This window comes from Miscanthus floridulus, chromosome 8 (genome assembly GCF_019320115.1).
Source record: "Miscanthus floridulus cultivar M001 chromosome 8, ASM1932011v1, whole genome shotgun sequence".
Taxonomy (NCBI): Eukaryota; Viridiplantae; Streptophyta; class Magnoliopsida; order Poales; family Poaceae; genus Miscanthus; species Miscanthus floridulus.
In genome coordinates this window covers 79,387,436-79,406,185 of record NC_089587.1, presented here as the reverse complement: position 1 = coordinate 79,406,185, position 18,750 = coordinate 79,387,436, and the positions used below count along the sequence as shown (strand labels likewise).

General features: G+C 42.9%; 2 protein-coding genes and 1 pseudogene across 2 annotated transcripts; all 3 read left to right on the top strand.

The window, feature by feature from the left end:
* Nucleotides 1-10,509: 10,509 nt before the first annotated feature.
* Nucleotides 10,510-11,471, top strand: LOC136477780 (L10-interacting MYB domain-containing protein-like; annotated as a pseudogene).
* Nucleotides 11,472-11,473: 2 nt separating this feature from the next.
* LOC136469454 (uncharacterized) lies at nucleotides 11,474-12,421 on the top strand. The gene is made up of 4 exons (XM_066467643.1): nucleotides 11,474-11,485; nucleotides 11,605-11,716; nucleotides 11,786-11,875; nucleotides 11,946-12,421. The coding sequence occupies exons 1-4, from the start codon at nucleotides 11,474-11,476 to the stop codon at nucleotides 12,419-12,421; spliced, it is 690 nt and encodes a 229-aa protein (XP_066323740.1).
* A 1,748-nt stretch (nucleotides 12,422-14,169) lies between these two features.
* On the top strand, nucleotides 14,170-17,429 carry LOC136472704 (probable monogalactosyldiacylglycerol synthase 2, chloroplastic). The gene is made up of 8 exons (XM_066470408.1): nucleotides 14,170-14,672; nucleotides 14,880-15,052; nucleotides 15,227-15,388; nucleotides 15,533-15,674; nucleotides 15,783-16,007; nucleotides 16,188-16,250; nucleotides 16,379-16,453; nucleotides 16,739-17,429. Exons 1-8 carry the CDS (start codon nucleotides 14,346-14,348, stop codon nucleotides 16,997-16,999), a joined length of 1,428 nt encoding a protein of 475 aa, XP_066326505.1. The 5' UTR covers nucleotides 14,170-14,345; the 3' UTR covers nucleotides 17,000-17,429.
* The last annotated feature ends 1,321 nt before the right edge of the window (nucleotides 17,430-18,750 follow it).

Here is an 18,750-nt window from a genome sequence, read left to right as displayed (position 1 = left end):
GATCACTCATCACTGTTGGAGTCGACGCGGGCACGTCCGGCGATGTGGGTGTGCGAAGTGAAGCGTGCTGAACGTCGCGGAGGTACTGCCCTAGCTGATGTAGAAGGCCCTGGCTGATCCATCGAAGGACGCGGTCTCCTGGAATAAGTGCGAAGCAAAGCTGCCTGAACCTGTGGATCGGCCTCTGTAGGGTGAATCTCTACACCAAGGTCCTCCTGCCTTAGGGGCTCCTCAAAATGCTGCCCCTATGGGTACCCATAGTACTGACTAAATGGCTCATATGAGTGCCCATACTGCTGATCTTTTGGCTACTCATCATGGTGCTCATCTATCTGATCCTGCTCCTCATCAGAAGAAGAAAGGCGAGGCAAGTTAGGAAACTAAGGTGGTGGCTACACTGGTGGAAGTGGTGGCAGCCCTGCCATCTCCCTAGCATGCCTCACTGCTTCTCTGTTCTCCATTCGATCCTCATAAGCAATCTGTGAAGCATATATACACTGAGCAAAAATTGCTTTCATCCATGCACTCATCTTTCCCCACTTTGACTTCTTCTTTTGTTCCCTAGCCCTGGATGGCTCAGGAATATCTCTGTGTTCAGCTCTAGAAGGATAAACGCCTGCTGCCCCACTATCTCCAAGTCCTCCAGAACTAGTGTGCTGAGTAGCTGAGCCAAGTCTCCCTAAACCACCATGGGTCTTTTTTATCTTATAAATAGTATGCTCACAATCCTTAGGGAACCACATGCCAGTCACTCTCTCAATCATAAACATGAGGTAAGGATGGCAAAGATCTCCTCCCATCATCCATGGCATATGCAAGCTCAACCCAAATAAACCTTGAAACATGAAATTTCTCACTGTTGGGAAACCTAGATAGCACATTAGTGATATAGCCATTCAAATCTATTGCATTGTCTTTAGGGTTGAGAGTGATCCTGAAGAGATTGTTCATGATGTAATAAAAACTCTTGAGATTTGTTCTTGACCAATCAGGAACTGCAAGATTTTGATCCTCCCACATGAAACTTACTTCCATTGGCTCAAAACGATGCTCATTATGTATCCTCTCATATGCCCTGTGGATGTGTCTAAAACCAAGAATTTGACAGAAGGTGACAAAATCAATGCGATAATGTCGCCCATCAGTCATCCAATGAAGCTCATCCACTTCCCTGTTCCAATAGTAAGTAGCATGGAATTGAGCAAGAATCTCCCTATTCCAGTCATACCTGAAACTCATGATGTCTGTCATCTCAAAGCGGTCACAGGTCTTGATTGCAGTAGCAAACTGATGATCATCCTTGCTCTCTAAGTCACCAAAGTCAATGTACTGCATCTTGCTAATCTTGCCCTTGGACTTAGATAGAATGGCTGTAGCATAAAAATCAGATTGAAAAGTATTCTAAAATCTATAATCAATACCACTTGATCTGTCAGAAGAGTAGGGATCAATCTCTCTGGCTTCACCTGTCTTCTTCCAACTCATGGAATAATCAACAACTCTATGATCATCACTGTTTTGGGGAGGAATGAGATCGAACCTATCGGTGTTATTTCTCATGTAGCTACTATCAAACTCTGAAATGTGCAAAGGAGAATCAGGCCACGCATGAATAGTTCTTCCTATCCTCTAAATGTTTTCCTCTTCAGCAAGGTCTTCATCAAGATCTTTGTCTCTAGGAGTATAACTCGCCTGTCCCCTACCTCTCTTGACCTTTTGCTTGGTTGTCAACATCTTCCTTTTACCTCGGTCCATCTATGCAATATAAATGAGACTTGATAAGAAACTATATAAGATAATGAGTTAGACATAGCTGCAAGCAGGTTTTAACAAGAAAAAGAACTTTGAAGATGACATAGGAAACTGTGCTGGATTTGAAATCAGCATGGTAGGGCAGCACTGCCGCCCCCTGAGGCCGGCACTGCCGCCCTCAGTAGCTTCACTATTTCATCTTTAATTTTCTCGTTCTGATTAAATCCTATTTCCAACAGTGTCTATTTATCATCACAATTTCAGAATCACAGTCTAAACAGAGAACACATGAAACCCTAGCCATGGATTTGAAAGATTGAGTATGAAAAACTTTTAAAACAATTTTTGATAAGTGAATCCAATCCATTCTGAACTTCATCGGCTATATGAAATTGAGTATAGCAGTTAGAATCTACGAGGGGTGCCATTAATGGTCCCAAGGGCGGCATTGCCGCTCTCCCCAAAATCATCAAACCAGTGAAATCCAAAATCAACTCAATTCAACCATCAAAAACCTTTCTAAATCCTTCATACTCCCCCTAGAAACTGAAATCCATGACCAAAAGTTTCACATTGCATAGATTGAGTAGGGGTTAGGGTTTCACCTTGCTTCCAAACCATTGGAGTGGAGGGAGAAGAGAAGAAATGGCTCGGCCAGGAGCCTCCTGCAGTGACCAGCGAAGAAGAGTCTTGGCTGGCTGCAGGGGTGGCACTACCGGGGTGGCAGTCCATGAAGAACGGCGGCGGCGCGTGCTTGTGAGAGAGGAAGAGAGAAGCACAGGCGTCGGCGTCGGCTGTGAGAGAAGGAGAGAGTTGCGTTGGGGGCTAGAGAAGGAATAAGTAGAAGAAAACGAGCCTCGCGACCCAGCCAAAATTGGCTGAAAATGGCCTAGTTTTCAGAGAGCGGCACTGCCGGCCATAATAGGCGGTACTGCCGCTCTACCAATTTTGCAGGGATTACGCTAAAACTTTATGACCTTCTTAACCTCAGATATGGATATATATTCTCTAAATATCATGACCAGTAAGCAATCAACAATACAAACAATGGTCATGACACTTAGTTGGCCTTTTTAAAGTGATTTTGAAACACAATGTAATATCTTTTTAAAACATTTTCCTATATTGCTAGGTTGTCAAACAGAGGTGTGCCATATTTCAAACCATGTTATGAGAATCAAGTATATTTAGCTCACTATGCAAATCACAAAATCTTGACTCATTGAGAGGTTTAGTGAAGATATCGGCTAGTTGTTTTTCGGTGCTCACATGACGAATTTCGATATCTCCTTTGGTTTCGTGGTCTCTCAAGAAATGATGTTGGATGTCTATGTGTTTGGTTCTTGAGTGGCTTACGGGATTGTTTGCAAGCTTTATGGCACTTTCATTGTCACACAAGAGTGGAATTTTGGTAAATTGACATCCAAAATCAAGAAGGGTTTGCTTCATCCAAAGTAGTTGAGCACAACATGCACCGGCTGCAACATACTCGGCCTCAGCGGTGGAGAGGGCTACACAATTTTGCTTCTTAGAATTCCAAGACACTAGGAACCGTCCAAGGAATTGACATGTCCTTGAAGTGCTTTTTCTATCTACCTTGCAACCGGCATAATCGGAATCTGAATAGCCAAGTAGATTAAACTTGGAGCCTTTGGGATACCACAAGCCAAGGTTAGGAGTGTGTACTAAATATCTCAAGATTCTCTTAACAGCCACTAAATGGCACTCTTTCACGTTAGCTTGAAATCTAACACACATGCACACACTAAGCATTATGTCCAGCCTAGATGCACATAAGTAAAGTAAAGAGCCAATCATGGAACGACATACCTTGATGTCGATGGCTTTCCCTTCTTCATTTAGATCAAGATGTCTATTAATTGGCATGGGAGTTTTGATAGGCTTGGCATTCACCATGTCGAACTTGTTAAACATATCATGGGTGTACTTGGTTTGGCTAATGAATGTCTCTTCCTTTATTTGCTTGATTTGAAATCCAAGGAAGAACTTCAACTCACCCATCATGGACATCTCAAATCTCTTAGTCATAGTCCTACTAAACTTATCACAATACATATGATTAGTACTACCAAATATTATGTCATCGACATATATTTGGCACACAAATATATCATTTCCAACTTTGTGAGTAAAGAGTGTAGGGTCGGCTTTGCCTATTTCAAAGCCTTGTTTAAGCAAGAATTCCTTAAGGCATTCATACCATGCTCTTGGTGCTTGCTTAAGCCCATAGAGCGCCTTTTGGAGTTTATAGACATGGTTTGGGAACTTAGGATCTTCAAACCCCGGTGGCTGCTCCACATACACCAACTCTTGTATTGGGTCATTGAGGAATGCACTCTTGACATCCATTTGGTACATCTTAAAGTCATGATGGGCAGCAAAGGTTAGAAGCATTCGAATTGCTTCAAGTCTTGCCACCGGTGCATATGTTTCTTCAAAGTCCAAGCCCTCTACTTGAGTGAAGCCTTGGGCCACCAATCTTGCCTTGTTCCTTGTCATCATGCCATTTTTATCTTGCTTGTTGTGGAAGACCCACTTGGTACCAATGACATTGGTATTGGGCCTTTCCACCAAGTTCCACACTTGGTTTCTCTCGAAGTTGTTGAGCTCTTCTTGCATGGCCATGACCCAATCCGAATCTCCAAGTGCTTGTTCTACCTTGAGGGGTTCCAAAGAGGAAACAAACGAGTAATATTGACAAAAATTTGCTAAATGTGAGCGAGTTGTTACCCTCTTTCGAATGCTCCCAAGAATATTGTCAACGGGGTGATTCCATTGTATAGTTTGACGTAGCCTTGGATGCTCAACACCTCCTTGTTCTTCTTCTGGACCTTCAGTCTCTTCTTGTCCGAAAATTGGTTCTAGGTTGAGCCCTTGAAGTGGTGGAGTAGGAGTTGAAGCAGCTGTTGCTGTGGTGGATGGGGCGGCACTGCCGCCCTTAGGGGTGACACTGCTGCCCTACTGATGTTTAGCAGGTGAGTGCTGCCCTTGTCGATGAAGTACATCAGCGGAAATTTGTGCAGCAACTGCCTGGGGATCCTCATCATCAGTGGCTTAATCTTCTTGTGGCCTAATGTCGCCGATAGCCATTTGCTTGATTGCCTCACATGGTGGATCCTCTTTTCCTACAATACTTGAATCAACTTGCTCCACTTGAGAGCCATTAGATTCATAAAATGTCACATCTACCGTGACTTCAACTCTTCCCATGGTTTTGTTGAAGACATGATAGGCATGCTCATTTGATCCATAGCCAAGAAGAATTCCTTCATCAACTTTAGGTGTAAATTTAGAGGTTTTGGGTCTTTTGTTAAGTATAAAACACTTGCACCCAAACACTCTAAAGTATGACATCTTTGGTTTGTTCCCGGTTAGAAGCTCATATGAAGTCTTCTTGAGTTTCTTGTGTAAGTAGAGATGGTTGATGGCATGGCAAGCGGTGTTGACGGCGTCACTCCAAAAGAGGTCTGACATCTTGTATTCATCTAGCATTGTCCTTGACATATCAAGAAGTGTACGGTTCTTCCTCTCTACTACACCATTTTGTTAAGGGGTGTAAGGAGTTGAAAACTCATGCTTGATGCCCTCACCATCAAGAAACTCTTCAACTAGAGTGTTCTTGAATTCTGTCCCATTATCACTTCTTATCTTCTTGATAGAAAGGCTGAACTCCCTTTGTGACCTTCTCACAAATATTTTGACTTTTTCTTGCACCTAGGACTTATCATAAACAAAGAATACCCAAGTGAAACGGGAATAATCATCAACAATAACTAGACCATATTTGTTACCCCCTGATGCTTATGTAGGCGACCGGTCCAAAGAGATCTATGTGAATCAACTCCAGTGGTTGTGTGATAGTCATGATGCTCTTTGGTGGGTGTGGTACACCTACTTACTTTCTAGCTTGGCAAGCACTACAAATCCTGTCTTTCTCAAATTGAATATTAGTTAGTCCAAGAATGTAGTTGTCTTTTAGGAGTTTGGCCAAGTTTCTCATCCCGACATGAGCCAGTCGGTGATGTCATAGCCAACCCATGCTAGATTTTGCCACTAAACAGGTCTCAAGCTTAGCTTTACTTTTGCTGAAATTAACTAAGTAAAGCTTGTTCTTGAGGTGACCCGTAAAGACAATTGAGGAATCCTCCCTCTTAGAGACTTCCACACCCTTATCCGTGAAGAGACAATTGTAGCCCATCTCACATAATTGAGAGACGGACAACAGATTGTACTTCAAGGAATCAACATGTAAGACATTTGTAATTGAATAATCAAGTGTAATAACTACTTTATCAAGTCCAATCATACCCCCTTTTGAATTATCACCAAATATGATATTTTCATCTGAATTTGTAGTTGGGGAATATGATGAGAACATACTCCTTTCTCCGGTCATATGATTTGTACAGCCACTGTCAAGCACCCAACTTAACCCACTGGAGGAGTATTCCTGCAACACAAGTTTAGTTCCTAGTCTTAGGTCCCCAAATATTCTTGGGGCCTTGCATGTTAGTCACAAGAACTTTAGGAACCCAAATAGAAGCATTATGATAAACATTTCGACCATTGCCAATAAACTTGGCAAACACCTCCCCCTTACTGTTGTGCTGCAAAACAAAGTTAGAATCCAAATATTGAGGAGGTGATTTTGCCTTTGGTTGATAAGCATATCTATTTGGAGTGACCCAGATAGATTTCTTTGGTTTCTGAACAACCTGCTCTGGAAGTGACACCTTCTTCTCAGGCTTGTCATGAGCAGAGGAGTAGGAGGTGGTCTTCCCTTTTCTATGGGGAGCGGCACTGCCGCCCTTCATAGCAGCACTGCTGCCCATAGGTCGTGGTGCTGCTCTGGGCTGGCCTTGTGCCACCTTCTGTGCAGACCTATCTGTACCTTCCTGCCTTTTGCTCATGAACTAAACACACTCATATCCATTTATTACCTTTCTCCCATTGGTTTTACCTCTATGAGTATGCCTAAGCCCATCTTTGATGCGTGGATTTCTTCCATCTTTGTATTGTGTCTTCTTTGGTTTTTCTCTTTTCCACCAGTAGGTTTCTTACCTTCCATGCCCCTTTTTCCTAACATAGCATTGAGCCTAGCAATCTCCTTTTTCATGACCTCCAAGTTTGCAAGGTTAGTGGAATAAACTTTTAAGTCAAGATTATAGCATTTTCCACACCCTTAGCTAGTGGAGAAAATAGAAATGTCATTTGTGTTGGAGGGAAGTGGGGTGCTCTTGCATAGAAGGTTATATTGCTTCTTAAGTTTGTTGTGCTTTTCAACTAAGACATAATACCTGTCATTGAGTGCAATATTTGTCTTCTTTGTGAGAGCATGTTCTCTTTGTTCTTCGGGCAAGGCCTTGTTCAAAGAGTTCACCTCACTTCTCTCTAACTCAAGAGCTTCCTTGTAGCCAATATATATCTTTTCGGTTTCCTCAAGATAATCATCTCTATCGGCTAGCTCAACTTTGACACTTTCTAGTTCCTCCATTAGATTCATGATGAAGAGCTTGGTTTTAGAATCTAACTTTTTGGTCAACTTAACATATTTCTCAACATCACTAGTATCATCATCACTAGAATCACTAAGTTCACTACTAGAGATGTCACTAGGAGGTGGAGGAGATTTAGCTTTTCGATTTACCTTCTCACCCTTTGTCATAAGACAAATGTGAGTGGAGCGGTGGTCATCATCATCGGACATGTTGTTGAAGAGCCTTGATGTAGAGGATGACTTTTGAATAGCCACGGTTGCAATCTTCACATCCTCTTCACTTGACTCTTTAGTTGAGTCCCACTCATGCCCAATGTGTGCCTCTTCCATTTGCTTGTATCTCTTTTTGTACTCATGCCTGCCCTCATTGTTGTCCTTATATTTGTTCTCTTTCTTGTCATAAAGACACTTAGCAATGAAGTGCTCTGTGCTACCACAATTGTAGCAAGTCCTCTTTTTCTTGTTTGAGAACCTTCTTTGCACTATTTTTACCCATTCTTTTTCAACCCCTTGTGATAGCTCTTCATAAACAAAGCCATGTCATCAATCTTCATATAATCAGCCCCATCATCTTCATCTTCACTTGAGGATGAACTTGGATCATCATTTTATGGAGTTGACTTGATTTCCTTGGGTTGACTTGTTGATGCTTGCTTGCTGCCCTTTACCTTGTTGGAGATGCCTTGATTGCTTGATTTGTTGGCCTTGAGAGCTACTTCCTTGATCTTCATGCTTTCTAGCTTGGCTTGCAACTCACCAAGTCTTCTCCTCTTATTAACTTCTCTTTGCATGTCAAATGTCAACAATCTTCCAAGCACATCATTAGGTGTGAAGTGCTCAAACTTCTTCTTATCCCTAATCAAGGTGACTACAGTCTCATTTCTTGGTGAGTAGGCCTCCAACATAACCTTCACAACTTTGTGATCATCAAGCTCATCACACCCATAGCCTCTAATCTTGCCCACCAAGGTCATTAATCTATCAAACATCTCTTATGGCCCCTCTCCATCTATAATCACGAACCTATTGAGCTTGGCCATCAACAAATCAATCTTTGCTTTCCTCACTTTATCTACACCTTCATGTGCTAGATGTAAAGTGTCCCAAATCTGTTTTGCAACATTGACATTCATCACTCGGTTGTACTCATTTCCATCCAAGGCACTAAGGAGAATACTTGTGGCTTGGCCATTGAGATGGACAGCAGCTAGCTCTTCATTTGTTGGCGCTTCGGGATCTTCTGGTGGCTGCAATCCATTCACCACAATCTCCCAAAGACCAGGGTGAAGACCTACAAGATAGGCACTCATCAAGTGCTTCCACTTGGCAAAGTTTGTCCAATCAAAATGAGGCAACTTTCTCGTGGGTACATTGACAAAGGACCTTTTGTTATGGTTAGATAAATAAGAATAATTAAAGGATACGGTGGCATATGTGTTCTTGTTGTTGTTGCTGCCCTTGTCCTTGTTATCCTTCTTTTTGTCCTTGCTCTTCACCTCCTTGCTATCTTTTGAAGCATGGTATGACACATCATCATATCCATCGTCTAAGCTACTAGAGAGCTCACTAGATGATGCATCATACTCATTCTTCTCTTGCTCTTGAGTTCTTGCTGCCCTTCTCTTAGCTCTTGCCTCTCTTATGATTCTTCTTTCTTCTTTTCTCTTCTTCTTGTCTTTGAGACGCTGCTCGTCCTTCTTCTTTTCTCTAGCTTCTCTTATCGAGATCTTTGCGACTTTTCTTTCTTTTCTTGCCTTTCTTCTTTCGGCATCGGTGGTCTTGGGTTCTTTGATGGTGGCATCACTTGCTGTGGACATGGATAGCTCGCTGCTGCTGTCGACATCCTCAACATGTACACCACTTGTGTTCGCAACACGAATGTTCTTCAAACCTTCTCCTTCTTCCATACTTCACGCGGTGAAGCGTATGCGAAGCAATCTCACTCTGATACCACTTGTAGGATCTACAGGAAGACAAAGAAGGCCTAGAGGGGGGGTGAATAGGCCTGTAAAAATTTAACTCAAAACTCTATTAGAACTGAGGGCGGCACTGCCGGCCTTATAGGGCGGCACTGCCGCTCTACAAAAATTAATCTAACACAGTTGAGATTTAACAGATATGAACCTGACCCCACTAGCTGCTTAATCCTGCAATATAACTTCAAGATCTAGTTCGAAGACTGGATACCACAGAAACTTCACACAAATATAAATCGAGCAACTAAACCCTAACAATAGCTAGCAACAAAGTAAACAGCAAGTATAATCAAGATGAAGCACGCAAAACACAAGATTTATCTCGTGGTTCAGCTCACCACTAAGGTTTGCCTAAGTCCATGTTGTTGAGGAAGCCACAAAAGGCTTGAGCTTGCCACAAAGGCTCGCCTTACCCTCGTTCTCAAATCAAGAGAGTGAACTCTTGAAGTAAGGGGTGATTTCTTAGCTTTCAAATGAGGTTACAAACCTCCCAAGGCTGCCACACAAGTTGGTAAGCATAAGGGCAACGCCTAGCCAGCTAGGAGCAAGCTCCAAGAGTAACAAACCCTAGAACCACCGGCCAAACATGAACCAAATGCTCTTAGACTTTGGGAATCAGTGGATCTACTCTATAATCGAGTTTTGCTGCCTTTTCTCTCAAGTTTTGATGGTTGGAATCAAGGATTTGCTTGAGGGATGGAGGAGAGGGATGAACTTTGGTTCTGTCTGTTTTCGAGCAGAGTGACTCAGTGAGGAAGATAACCGTTGTGGGCCGAGCCTGAGGGGTATAAATACCCCTCGAGCCCAACGGTCGGTTAAGGGCGGCACTACCGCTTTTAATAGGGCGGCACTGCTGCCCTAGCCAAAATAGGTAACATGATCTAAAATTTGGTTGGCTGTTTTGACTAGGTGAGATGATGTAGATCTGTGAATTTGAGCATCTGGTTCAACAGTTGACCAACTGTCCTAAAATCCCTCTTAATAGTACGGCTTTCCCTAAACTCAAATTCAAAACATAAAAGAATTTAAACCTTTTTTGAGCTAAGTCTAGCCACCTTTCTTAATTAGGACACCTGTAACCTGTACATCATCCTCATTCTTTGATTCTCTGCTTGTCATCTCGATAAACCTCATTAGTCCTCTAATTTAGTCGTCATCAATGCCAAAACCCACAGTAGGGCTTGATTGCACTTACAAGTATATTCCAGTTGAAATTGCTCAGCATAATGAGAACCTCATATATGAAATTTGTGAGCTCAATAGATGCCTAAAATTGATTGGAACTCGGAGAACACTCAAGTGTTGTGTATGTTGTTTGCCGAATAAGTTGGAAAAGGAAATCAATCAAACACACACTTGAATGCACTTGGTTATACTGAGGTTGGGAAAGGATTCAAAGAAAAGACTGGTATTGTGGTTACCAAGATTCAGATAAAGAATAAATGGGACAGGTTGAAGGAAGATTTCAAGGCATGGAAGAAACTAATGCTGAGGCAAACAAGGACTGGTTGGGATCCTATAAAGAAGACTATTGCTATGGATGATGAATGGTGGAAAAAAGCTAGAGCTGTAAGTTGGTTCAAAAATTTTGCTATATTTGTTTTCCATATGTCAAATCTATTGGTAATACTTATAATAATATGTGTTGTTTTGCTTATTTCAGGACATTCCAGGTTGTGGAAAGTTCAAAAAGAAGGGCCTTGAGAATGAAGATGACTTAGGCAAGTGTTTTGCTGACATCACTACTATTGGTATTGATCATTGGTCTCCTCATGTTGTGAATGTTGAAGCAACTAAAAATGTTGATGAGACACAAGATGAGGCAACCAATTTTGAGCCACAAGATGATGATGTCATTCCTAAAACACAAGAGGAGGATATTGGTATTTCTCCTCCACCTGCTAGTGTTAAGAGATTGGCTAGGCCTGTTGAAAGAAGTGGCAAGAAGGTGAAGTCTGGAAATGCACTCCTAATTTAAGAAGCAGTAAACAGTATGGCAAGTTCAGGCAATGAATATGTTTCGAAGAGACATGAAAAATACTCTATTGATGAAGTGATGGAGGTTGTGATTGCTTGTGGGGCTGGCTATGATAGCAATGAACATTACATTTGCAACTGAACTGTTTGTGAAGAAGGAGCAAAGGGAGATGTTCATGACCTTGCCTACTAATGAGATTAGGTTCAATTGGCTTAGGAGGAAGTATAATGATAAATATGAAAAGTAGAAATGGTAGTGAGAGTATGGCAGTTGTATGCTACATTTTATTTTTGTCGCATGTATACTACATTTTATTTTCTTGCAGTTCATTTATGTATGGCAGTTGTATCTTACATTTCCTTTATGTCAATGTGCACAAGAGGATTAGGAATGACAAGAGAGCATATCCATATTTTAAGGATTGCATTGGTGCACTTGATGGAACCCGAATTCGTGTGTCTTTATCACCTGAAGAACAAGTGAGATATATTGGTAAGATTGGAATTACAACTCAAAATATGCTTGTCGTTTGTGATTTTGATATGCGCTTCACGTATGTAGCTACGGGTCAACCGGATTCTTTGCATGACACTAGTGTATTGTACCATGCATTGGAAGCAGATGTAGATGTCTTCCCACATCCTCCTCAAGGTAAATATTTTTGCTTACGTTCTTTTTCATACTTGAATGCACAAACTTATCTTGTTTTACATACTTGTAGGCAAGTACTATGTTGTAGATGCGGGCTATCCTAATCGTCCGGGGTACCTAGCTCCATACAAGGGTGAAAGATACCACTTACCCGAGTGGCATCGAGGTATGGAACCAAATACTCCAAAAGAGAAGTTCAACCGTATACACTCATTTGTTCATAATGTTATTGAGCGCTCATTTAGAATATTAAAAATAAAATGGCAAATCCTTTACAAGATGCCCAGTTATTCAATGGTCACACAAAAGAAGATTATTGCAGCTACCATGGTCCTACACAATTTCATACGTGAACATGCTAGTGTTGATGTGGACTTTGCTAATTTTGATAGAGATCCTACCTATATGCCTACTATTCCAGAAAGGTACAACAAGTATGCCGTGTCTCAACATGCCTCCGATGGATCAACTTCGGAATCAAGCTTTGTGTCTATGGACACCTTTCGTAATAATATGGCTACATCCATCGCCCTAGCATGGAATTAGTGCAATAATTATTGTAACGACCTTATTTTGGAACTATGAACTTATTTCGTAATTTTGGTTCTAGGCAAATGACATGTAATTTATTATTATTTTGGACTCCACTGCATGTACTTTCATTTCATATTTGTGATAAGTAGTTCAAGTCGAACCAAGGGCAAGAATGATAATCTACCCTCAAACTCATCTTTTCTGGAGCTGGAGACACCCTCCCAGCCAAACATCATCATCAGACAGCTCCAACTCCACCCAGAGCTAACTCCACCTGGAGTTCTGGAGTGGAGCAGCTTCACCCAGAGTTGGAGTCATGCCAAACAGGGCCTAAGAACCCCCCTTGGAATGAAGGAGGAAAACTATAGAATTTCAATTTCTAAAGAATTTATTTCTTGTAGCAGCCTTTGGTTGATAAGAATATGTCACAGGAAAACTAAAGGAAAAATTCCCTTCCCTCTGGTTCCATATGCACAAGCACAAGGAACAATGACGAACAATAGCTATGTTCGCTTTGCTGAAAAGCCAGGCTGAAAAGTACTGTTCGCTGATTTGTTGTGAGAGAAAAACAAGCTTGGCTAAAATGAGTGGCCAAATTTTATAGTTTAGCCATTTTTTAAAATAGAAAACTTCTCAAAAAAGAAGAGGTCTACAATAACCTTACTATTTCTCATCTTTAGATAGCTAGTGCCCTGGTTGGCTTTATATGGCCACCTAAAATCAAGGAATAGTCAGCTTGCTATTTTACAAAGCCAGATAGCATATCTATTGGAGCTAACTTTTTGCTATAATAATGCTAAAATAGCCTTCAAAACAAGAATAACTAAATTGTTGATGTTGCTAGGACAGGATACCACATTCCTATGTTTTGTTCTTAAATAAGGTTTGTTCTTAAGATTCCTTTAGAATTTTTAGTTTATTCTTGTACCCTGCCACACACATAAGTTTATAGAAAATTCGAAGACGTTCGGCCGGTACAGATTTCTACTGTAGTTCGGCTGATTTTGGATGATTCAATAATGTTCTGTGAGAGAATAAACTAAAACAAGCTGAAACAATCCAAGACCAGATCAGCTGAACACGCGGTTTGTTCTTAAGGTATCATGTTCTTAAGGAAATTTCTGTTACTTCTTATTTATCCTAATCAAGTAGTAGTGTTGAATAAAGAAGTAACATGAATTGGTTCTTAATATTTATTTAAAATTTCTTAGTTTTTTCTGTACTCACCCTAACACATAATCTTACACAATTATTTAGGTTTGCACATGCATTTCTACCATATTTATGTGTTTTCTCACCTGTGTTCCAAAGGGGGACTTAAGTAGTATGTACTGGTTTAGACTAGCAACACAAAATTTTACATATTGATGAAGGGATTTTCTCATTTGAAATGAGAAATAGAACACCATGTTTTGTTTCGAAAAAAATATTTGTGCTTGTGAAACGGAAGTATCAAATACATACAAAAATGGCATCTACTGGTTTCGGCTAGCAACACAAAATTTTATCATACTGATAAAGATATTTCCTCGTTCAAAATGAGAAACAAAGCGTCATGTTTCGTTACGAAATAACATTTCCGTGCTCGTGAAATGGACAAATCAAATATTTCTGAAGTCACGTTATGCCATAGCCTTGGAGGATAATTCCAGTATCTAGGAGGGAATATTACGCGTTTGATTCCAGGACCGTTCGCTAGAAAGAAATAATAAGCAAGATGACGAGGGTACCAAAGTGAAAGAAGTAATCCATCTCAGCAGCATCTCCTCTGTCTCTGCCTCTCTCCTCCCCCTGCTTCCCACGCCTCGCCACCTTCTCCACGCGCGCCGCCTTGCACGCCGCGCTCTCGCCGCGCGTGTGTGCAACAGCGAGGCTCCGTCCACGCCGAGCTCGAATACCTAGGCCCCGCAACCCGTGCCGGCGCCGCCAGCCCGCCATGGTGATCTCGGTGGCCACTCCCCGCCGCTCCACCTCCATACGCGACGCCGTGCTCGGCGGCGGCGGGCGCCAGCTGTACCAGCCCCTCCGCTGCGCCTTCTACGACGGCGCGTCTGGGGGAGGTGGCGGTGGATTGCCCGGGGATGGCCTGGCCGCCGCGCTCTCCGAGGAGCCCACCCGCGTCTCCGCCGCCGCCGCCGGCGGCAAGCAGAAGCAGGCGGCGAGGAACGTGCTGATCCTGATGAGCGACACCGGCGGCGGCCACCGCGCCTCGGCTGAGGCCCTGCGCGACGCCTTCCGCATCGAGTTCGGCGACGCCTACAAGGTTCGTCGTTGTCTCTGCCTGCCCGCCCAATGCTCCTAGTCCTTTCGAACTCTTTTGAATTCTTTCTTCGAGAAGAAGAAATCGATCGACGATCGAGCTCCAAATTCTTCAGCGAACATTTTGGAGTTTTCCCCTAACAAAACAAATAAAGGATGGATGGAATATGAAGTCGATAGATTAGTTTGCTGGTTGGATTGCTTGGCGCAGGTGTTCGTGACGGATTTGGGGAAGGAGTACGGCGGGTGGCCGCTGAACGACATGGAGCGGTCGTACAAGTTCATGATCCGACACGTGAGGCTCTGGAAGGTGGCGTTCCACGGCACCTCCCCGCGATGGGTGCACGGCATGTACCTCGCCGCGCTTGCCTACTACTACGCCAAGTACGTACGCTTAACTCGACAGACGACAGCCGCAGCATTGCATTGCCTGATCATACACCATTGTTGCTGCTGCTGCTGGTCTTCTTGTTTAGTTTAATTTTCTCACTGATTCAATTCATCCCTGATGCACATGTTCTGAGTTATTGTTATCGACGCAATTGCAAATGGATGCAGCGAGGTGGTGGCTGGGATCATGAAGTACGAGCCGGACATCATCATCAGCGTGCACCCGCTGATGCAGCACATCCCGCTGTGGGTGCTCAAGTGGCAGAGCCTGCACCCCAAGGTGCCCTTCGTCACCGTCATCACCGACCTCAACACCTGCCACCCGACATGGTACGCACATGCATGCTAACCACTAATCACCACCGTGCTTGCTTCTCCTCCTCCTCGTCCTGTGCAGTGCAGTGTTGTGCATCAGCCTCGCCATTTGCCAACTAGGAGTTTCTAGATAGTCTTGCTGACATCGGTTTGGTTCAGGTTCCACCACGGCGTGACAAGGTGCTACTGCCCGTCCGCCGAAGTGGCAAACAGGGCCCTGCTGCGCGGCCTCGCCCCGTCCCAGGTCCGCGTCTTCGGGCTGCCCATCCGGCCCTCCTTCTGCCGCGCCGTGCTCGACAAGGTACGAATTCTGATCGACCTGCATTGCCTTGCCATGCCTTGCCTGGGACGCCGGCGGCCGACGGCTTACTTTACCTTACCTCTGCTGGCTGGCTCGCATGGTTCACAGCATGAAGTGAGGAAAGAGCTTGGACTGGATCCTCGGCTGCCCGCTGTTCTGCTGATGGGAGGCGGCGAGGGGATGGGTCCGGTGGAGGAGACCGCGAGGGCCCTCGGTGAGGAGCTCTACGAGCACCGGAGACGGCGCCGGATGGGGCAGGTCGTTGTCATATGCGGCAGGAACCAGGCGCTGCGGTCCACCCTGCAGTCCCTCAGATGGAAGGTCCCTGTCAAGGTAGGTACCATGCATGTCTGCATGAGAATGAATATGCCGTATCTAGAGCCATGAGGATGCCTTGTTTAGATGCGCATTTCGGATGGATGGATACCTCTGCATTTTTACGGTTTGGATGGAATTGGAACTGCTGGTTGTGGTTGCCTGACGTCTCAAGCTCTTTTTGTCTTCATTCATCAGATCAGAGGGTTCGAAGCACAGATGGAGAAGTGGATGGCCGCCTGCGATTGCATCATCACAAAAGTTTGTCCTTGGCTTGTCATGCTTTATCTGATCTGATGACTGTTTATTGTGGAGTACTAATTGCTTGCTTGCAGTGTTAGTATTTTGCACTGACTGAATGACATGCATGTTTTTTCTGGCATTTGCAGGCTGGTCCTGGTACAATTGCAGAGGCACTTATAAGAGGACTTCCGATTATCCTGAACGACTTCATCCCTGGACAGGTCAGTGTACCTCTGTCTGTTGTTTCAGTATATATTGTGGAATTTTCAGCCAGCCTCTACAGCTCTACTACCCCATCAACTGGCAGCATCACTAATTTGGTTTACTGAAATTATTCTTAAGTTAGGTGGCTGACTAGTTCTACAAGCATGTAGGCCACTTGAGAGTGACTGTTTCTGTATTTTATTGGCTTTTCTTATACCTTACCCTAAATTGTTTCTGTAAATTGGTTCTTTGCATCGGTGTAGAAGAATTGCAAATCAACAGCTTTTGCTCTTATTATGCAGGAAGTTGGAAACGTGCCTTATGTCGTGGACAACGGTGCCGGTGTGTTCTCCAAGGACCCAAGGGAGGCTGCAAAACAGGTTGCGCGCTGGTTCAGTACAGAAGAGGATGAGCTCAAGAGATACTCACGTAACGCGCTGAAGCTAGCACAACCCGAAGCCGTGTTTCACATCGTCAAGGACATCCACAAGCTCCAGCAACAACCAGCTGCAGTTACCCGGATCCCCTACTCGTTGACCTCATCGATTCCGTACCATATATGAATTCAAGAATACTCTTACAGTTACATATTCTGCGTACTGGATAACCTGTATATACATAAGATTGGCATTATTCCTTAGCCTAGCTTGGAGTAGCTCTCAGTTCTGTTCATACATGTCAAGTTGTCATCTCAATAGGAATTGAAGTTATTGAGCTGTCCGAACCTTGTAATCTGCTGACTTAAGGGTTTATAGGAATTCCTAGAGGACGCATGTGGCCTATAGTGATACATGAGTGATCTTTGTGTAAGTCCCATAAAGAACTATCAACTAGCTATATAGCTAACTTGATCCTTTATGTCGGTTCTTGTTATTATGTAGCAGTATTTGGTGACGGGGATGTGCAATGTATTTCTCGCTACTGAATATGAATATTATTTGAAAATAAGTTGCATATATATTGTGACTAAGAATGTTATATTTCTATCCTTTACCAAGCTTGATATTCCAATTCTAGAGTTTGAGTTTCTGGATGCTTTCTACTTTCCATGCAAGTAAAGAAGATGCATTTTTTTTTGAGAGAGAACTGATGCATGCATTTTTTTTAGATAATGTATTTGCATCAAAGAGGAATCAAACCAACTTATTACAACTTAATTAACACCATAAACAAGTTCAAGCTAAAACCCAATTCTAGATCTTGAAGGCCATCCATAAGGAGCAAAGAACCTCATTGCCACGGTCTCCAATTTTTTACAAGCCCACAAGCGCTCGTTGGTCCTCATGCCATTGCAATTGAGCCCAGAATCAAAGCGAATGGATCCCCTTGAATAGAACCTGCAAAAAAATATTTAGGTTGGCATTTGTAAAAAAGACAATGTTGTTCTTTATTATCTAAATTAACCATAAAATGGCTGTTTCACCTATCAGTGAAAAGGATTGGAAAGTTTTGATCTTTCCGAGAATACCAAACATCAAATAAGTCTAAGAAATTTTGAGGTGGGTTAATTCCTTGTTATGAAAGGGATGAACTTAAAGGAGTTAGATTTGTTGAATGTCTCGTGTGAAGTCATTTATAAGAAGAAATAAGTTTGTAGAATACTTTTTGAACTATTTTTATATGATGAGCAATACCACCAACCCAGCCATATATTCGCCTCCTCATGTGATTTCTACCATTTTTAATATTGAGAAATTGACTCAAGTCATATATGCATTAGGTGTATCAGCATTCACAACGCATATACATTTATGCAAGGTACAATGATATCTATTTCCATATCAAGCACATATATAGCTCAAGCTAATGTTTCAATCAAATACATTCAAGCACACATGGAGATGCGATAAAATCAAAGGGGAACTGTACTCTAAAAAAAGGGGAACTGTGAATACATTAACAGGGTTATTATAGCTATTACCACCGGAGACAGATAACATTAACAGGGTATTTGGATGATTACTAAGTAATATACCAAAGAGAGATGATAAACAATTTTGATTGAACTGTCGTCACTGTCAATGAACTGGTAAGAGACACAGGTGCCACAATTGTTTGTCTCCAGGAGACAAAACTTCAAAGCATGGACCAGGGTGCAGTAAGTCGAACAGTAGGTCCAAAATTCGCCAATTCCTTCGCTATTTTGCCAGCGGCACAAACCAGGGGTGGTATCCTGCTCGCTGTAAATGAGGATTTCTTCGATCTATCAGATATCCAGTCGTCCACAAATGCTATCACTGCGACAATTACCATGAGGGCGGACAGGATCCAATGGCAAATTACTGTGGTCTATGGACCACAAAGGGACGAGGAA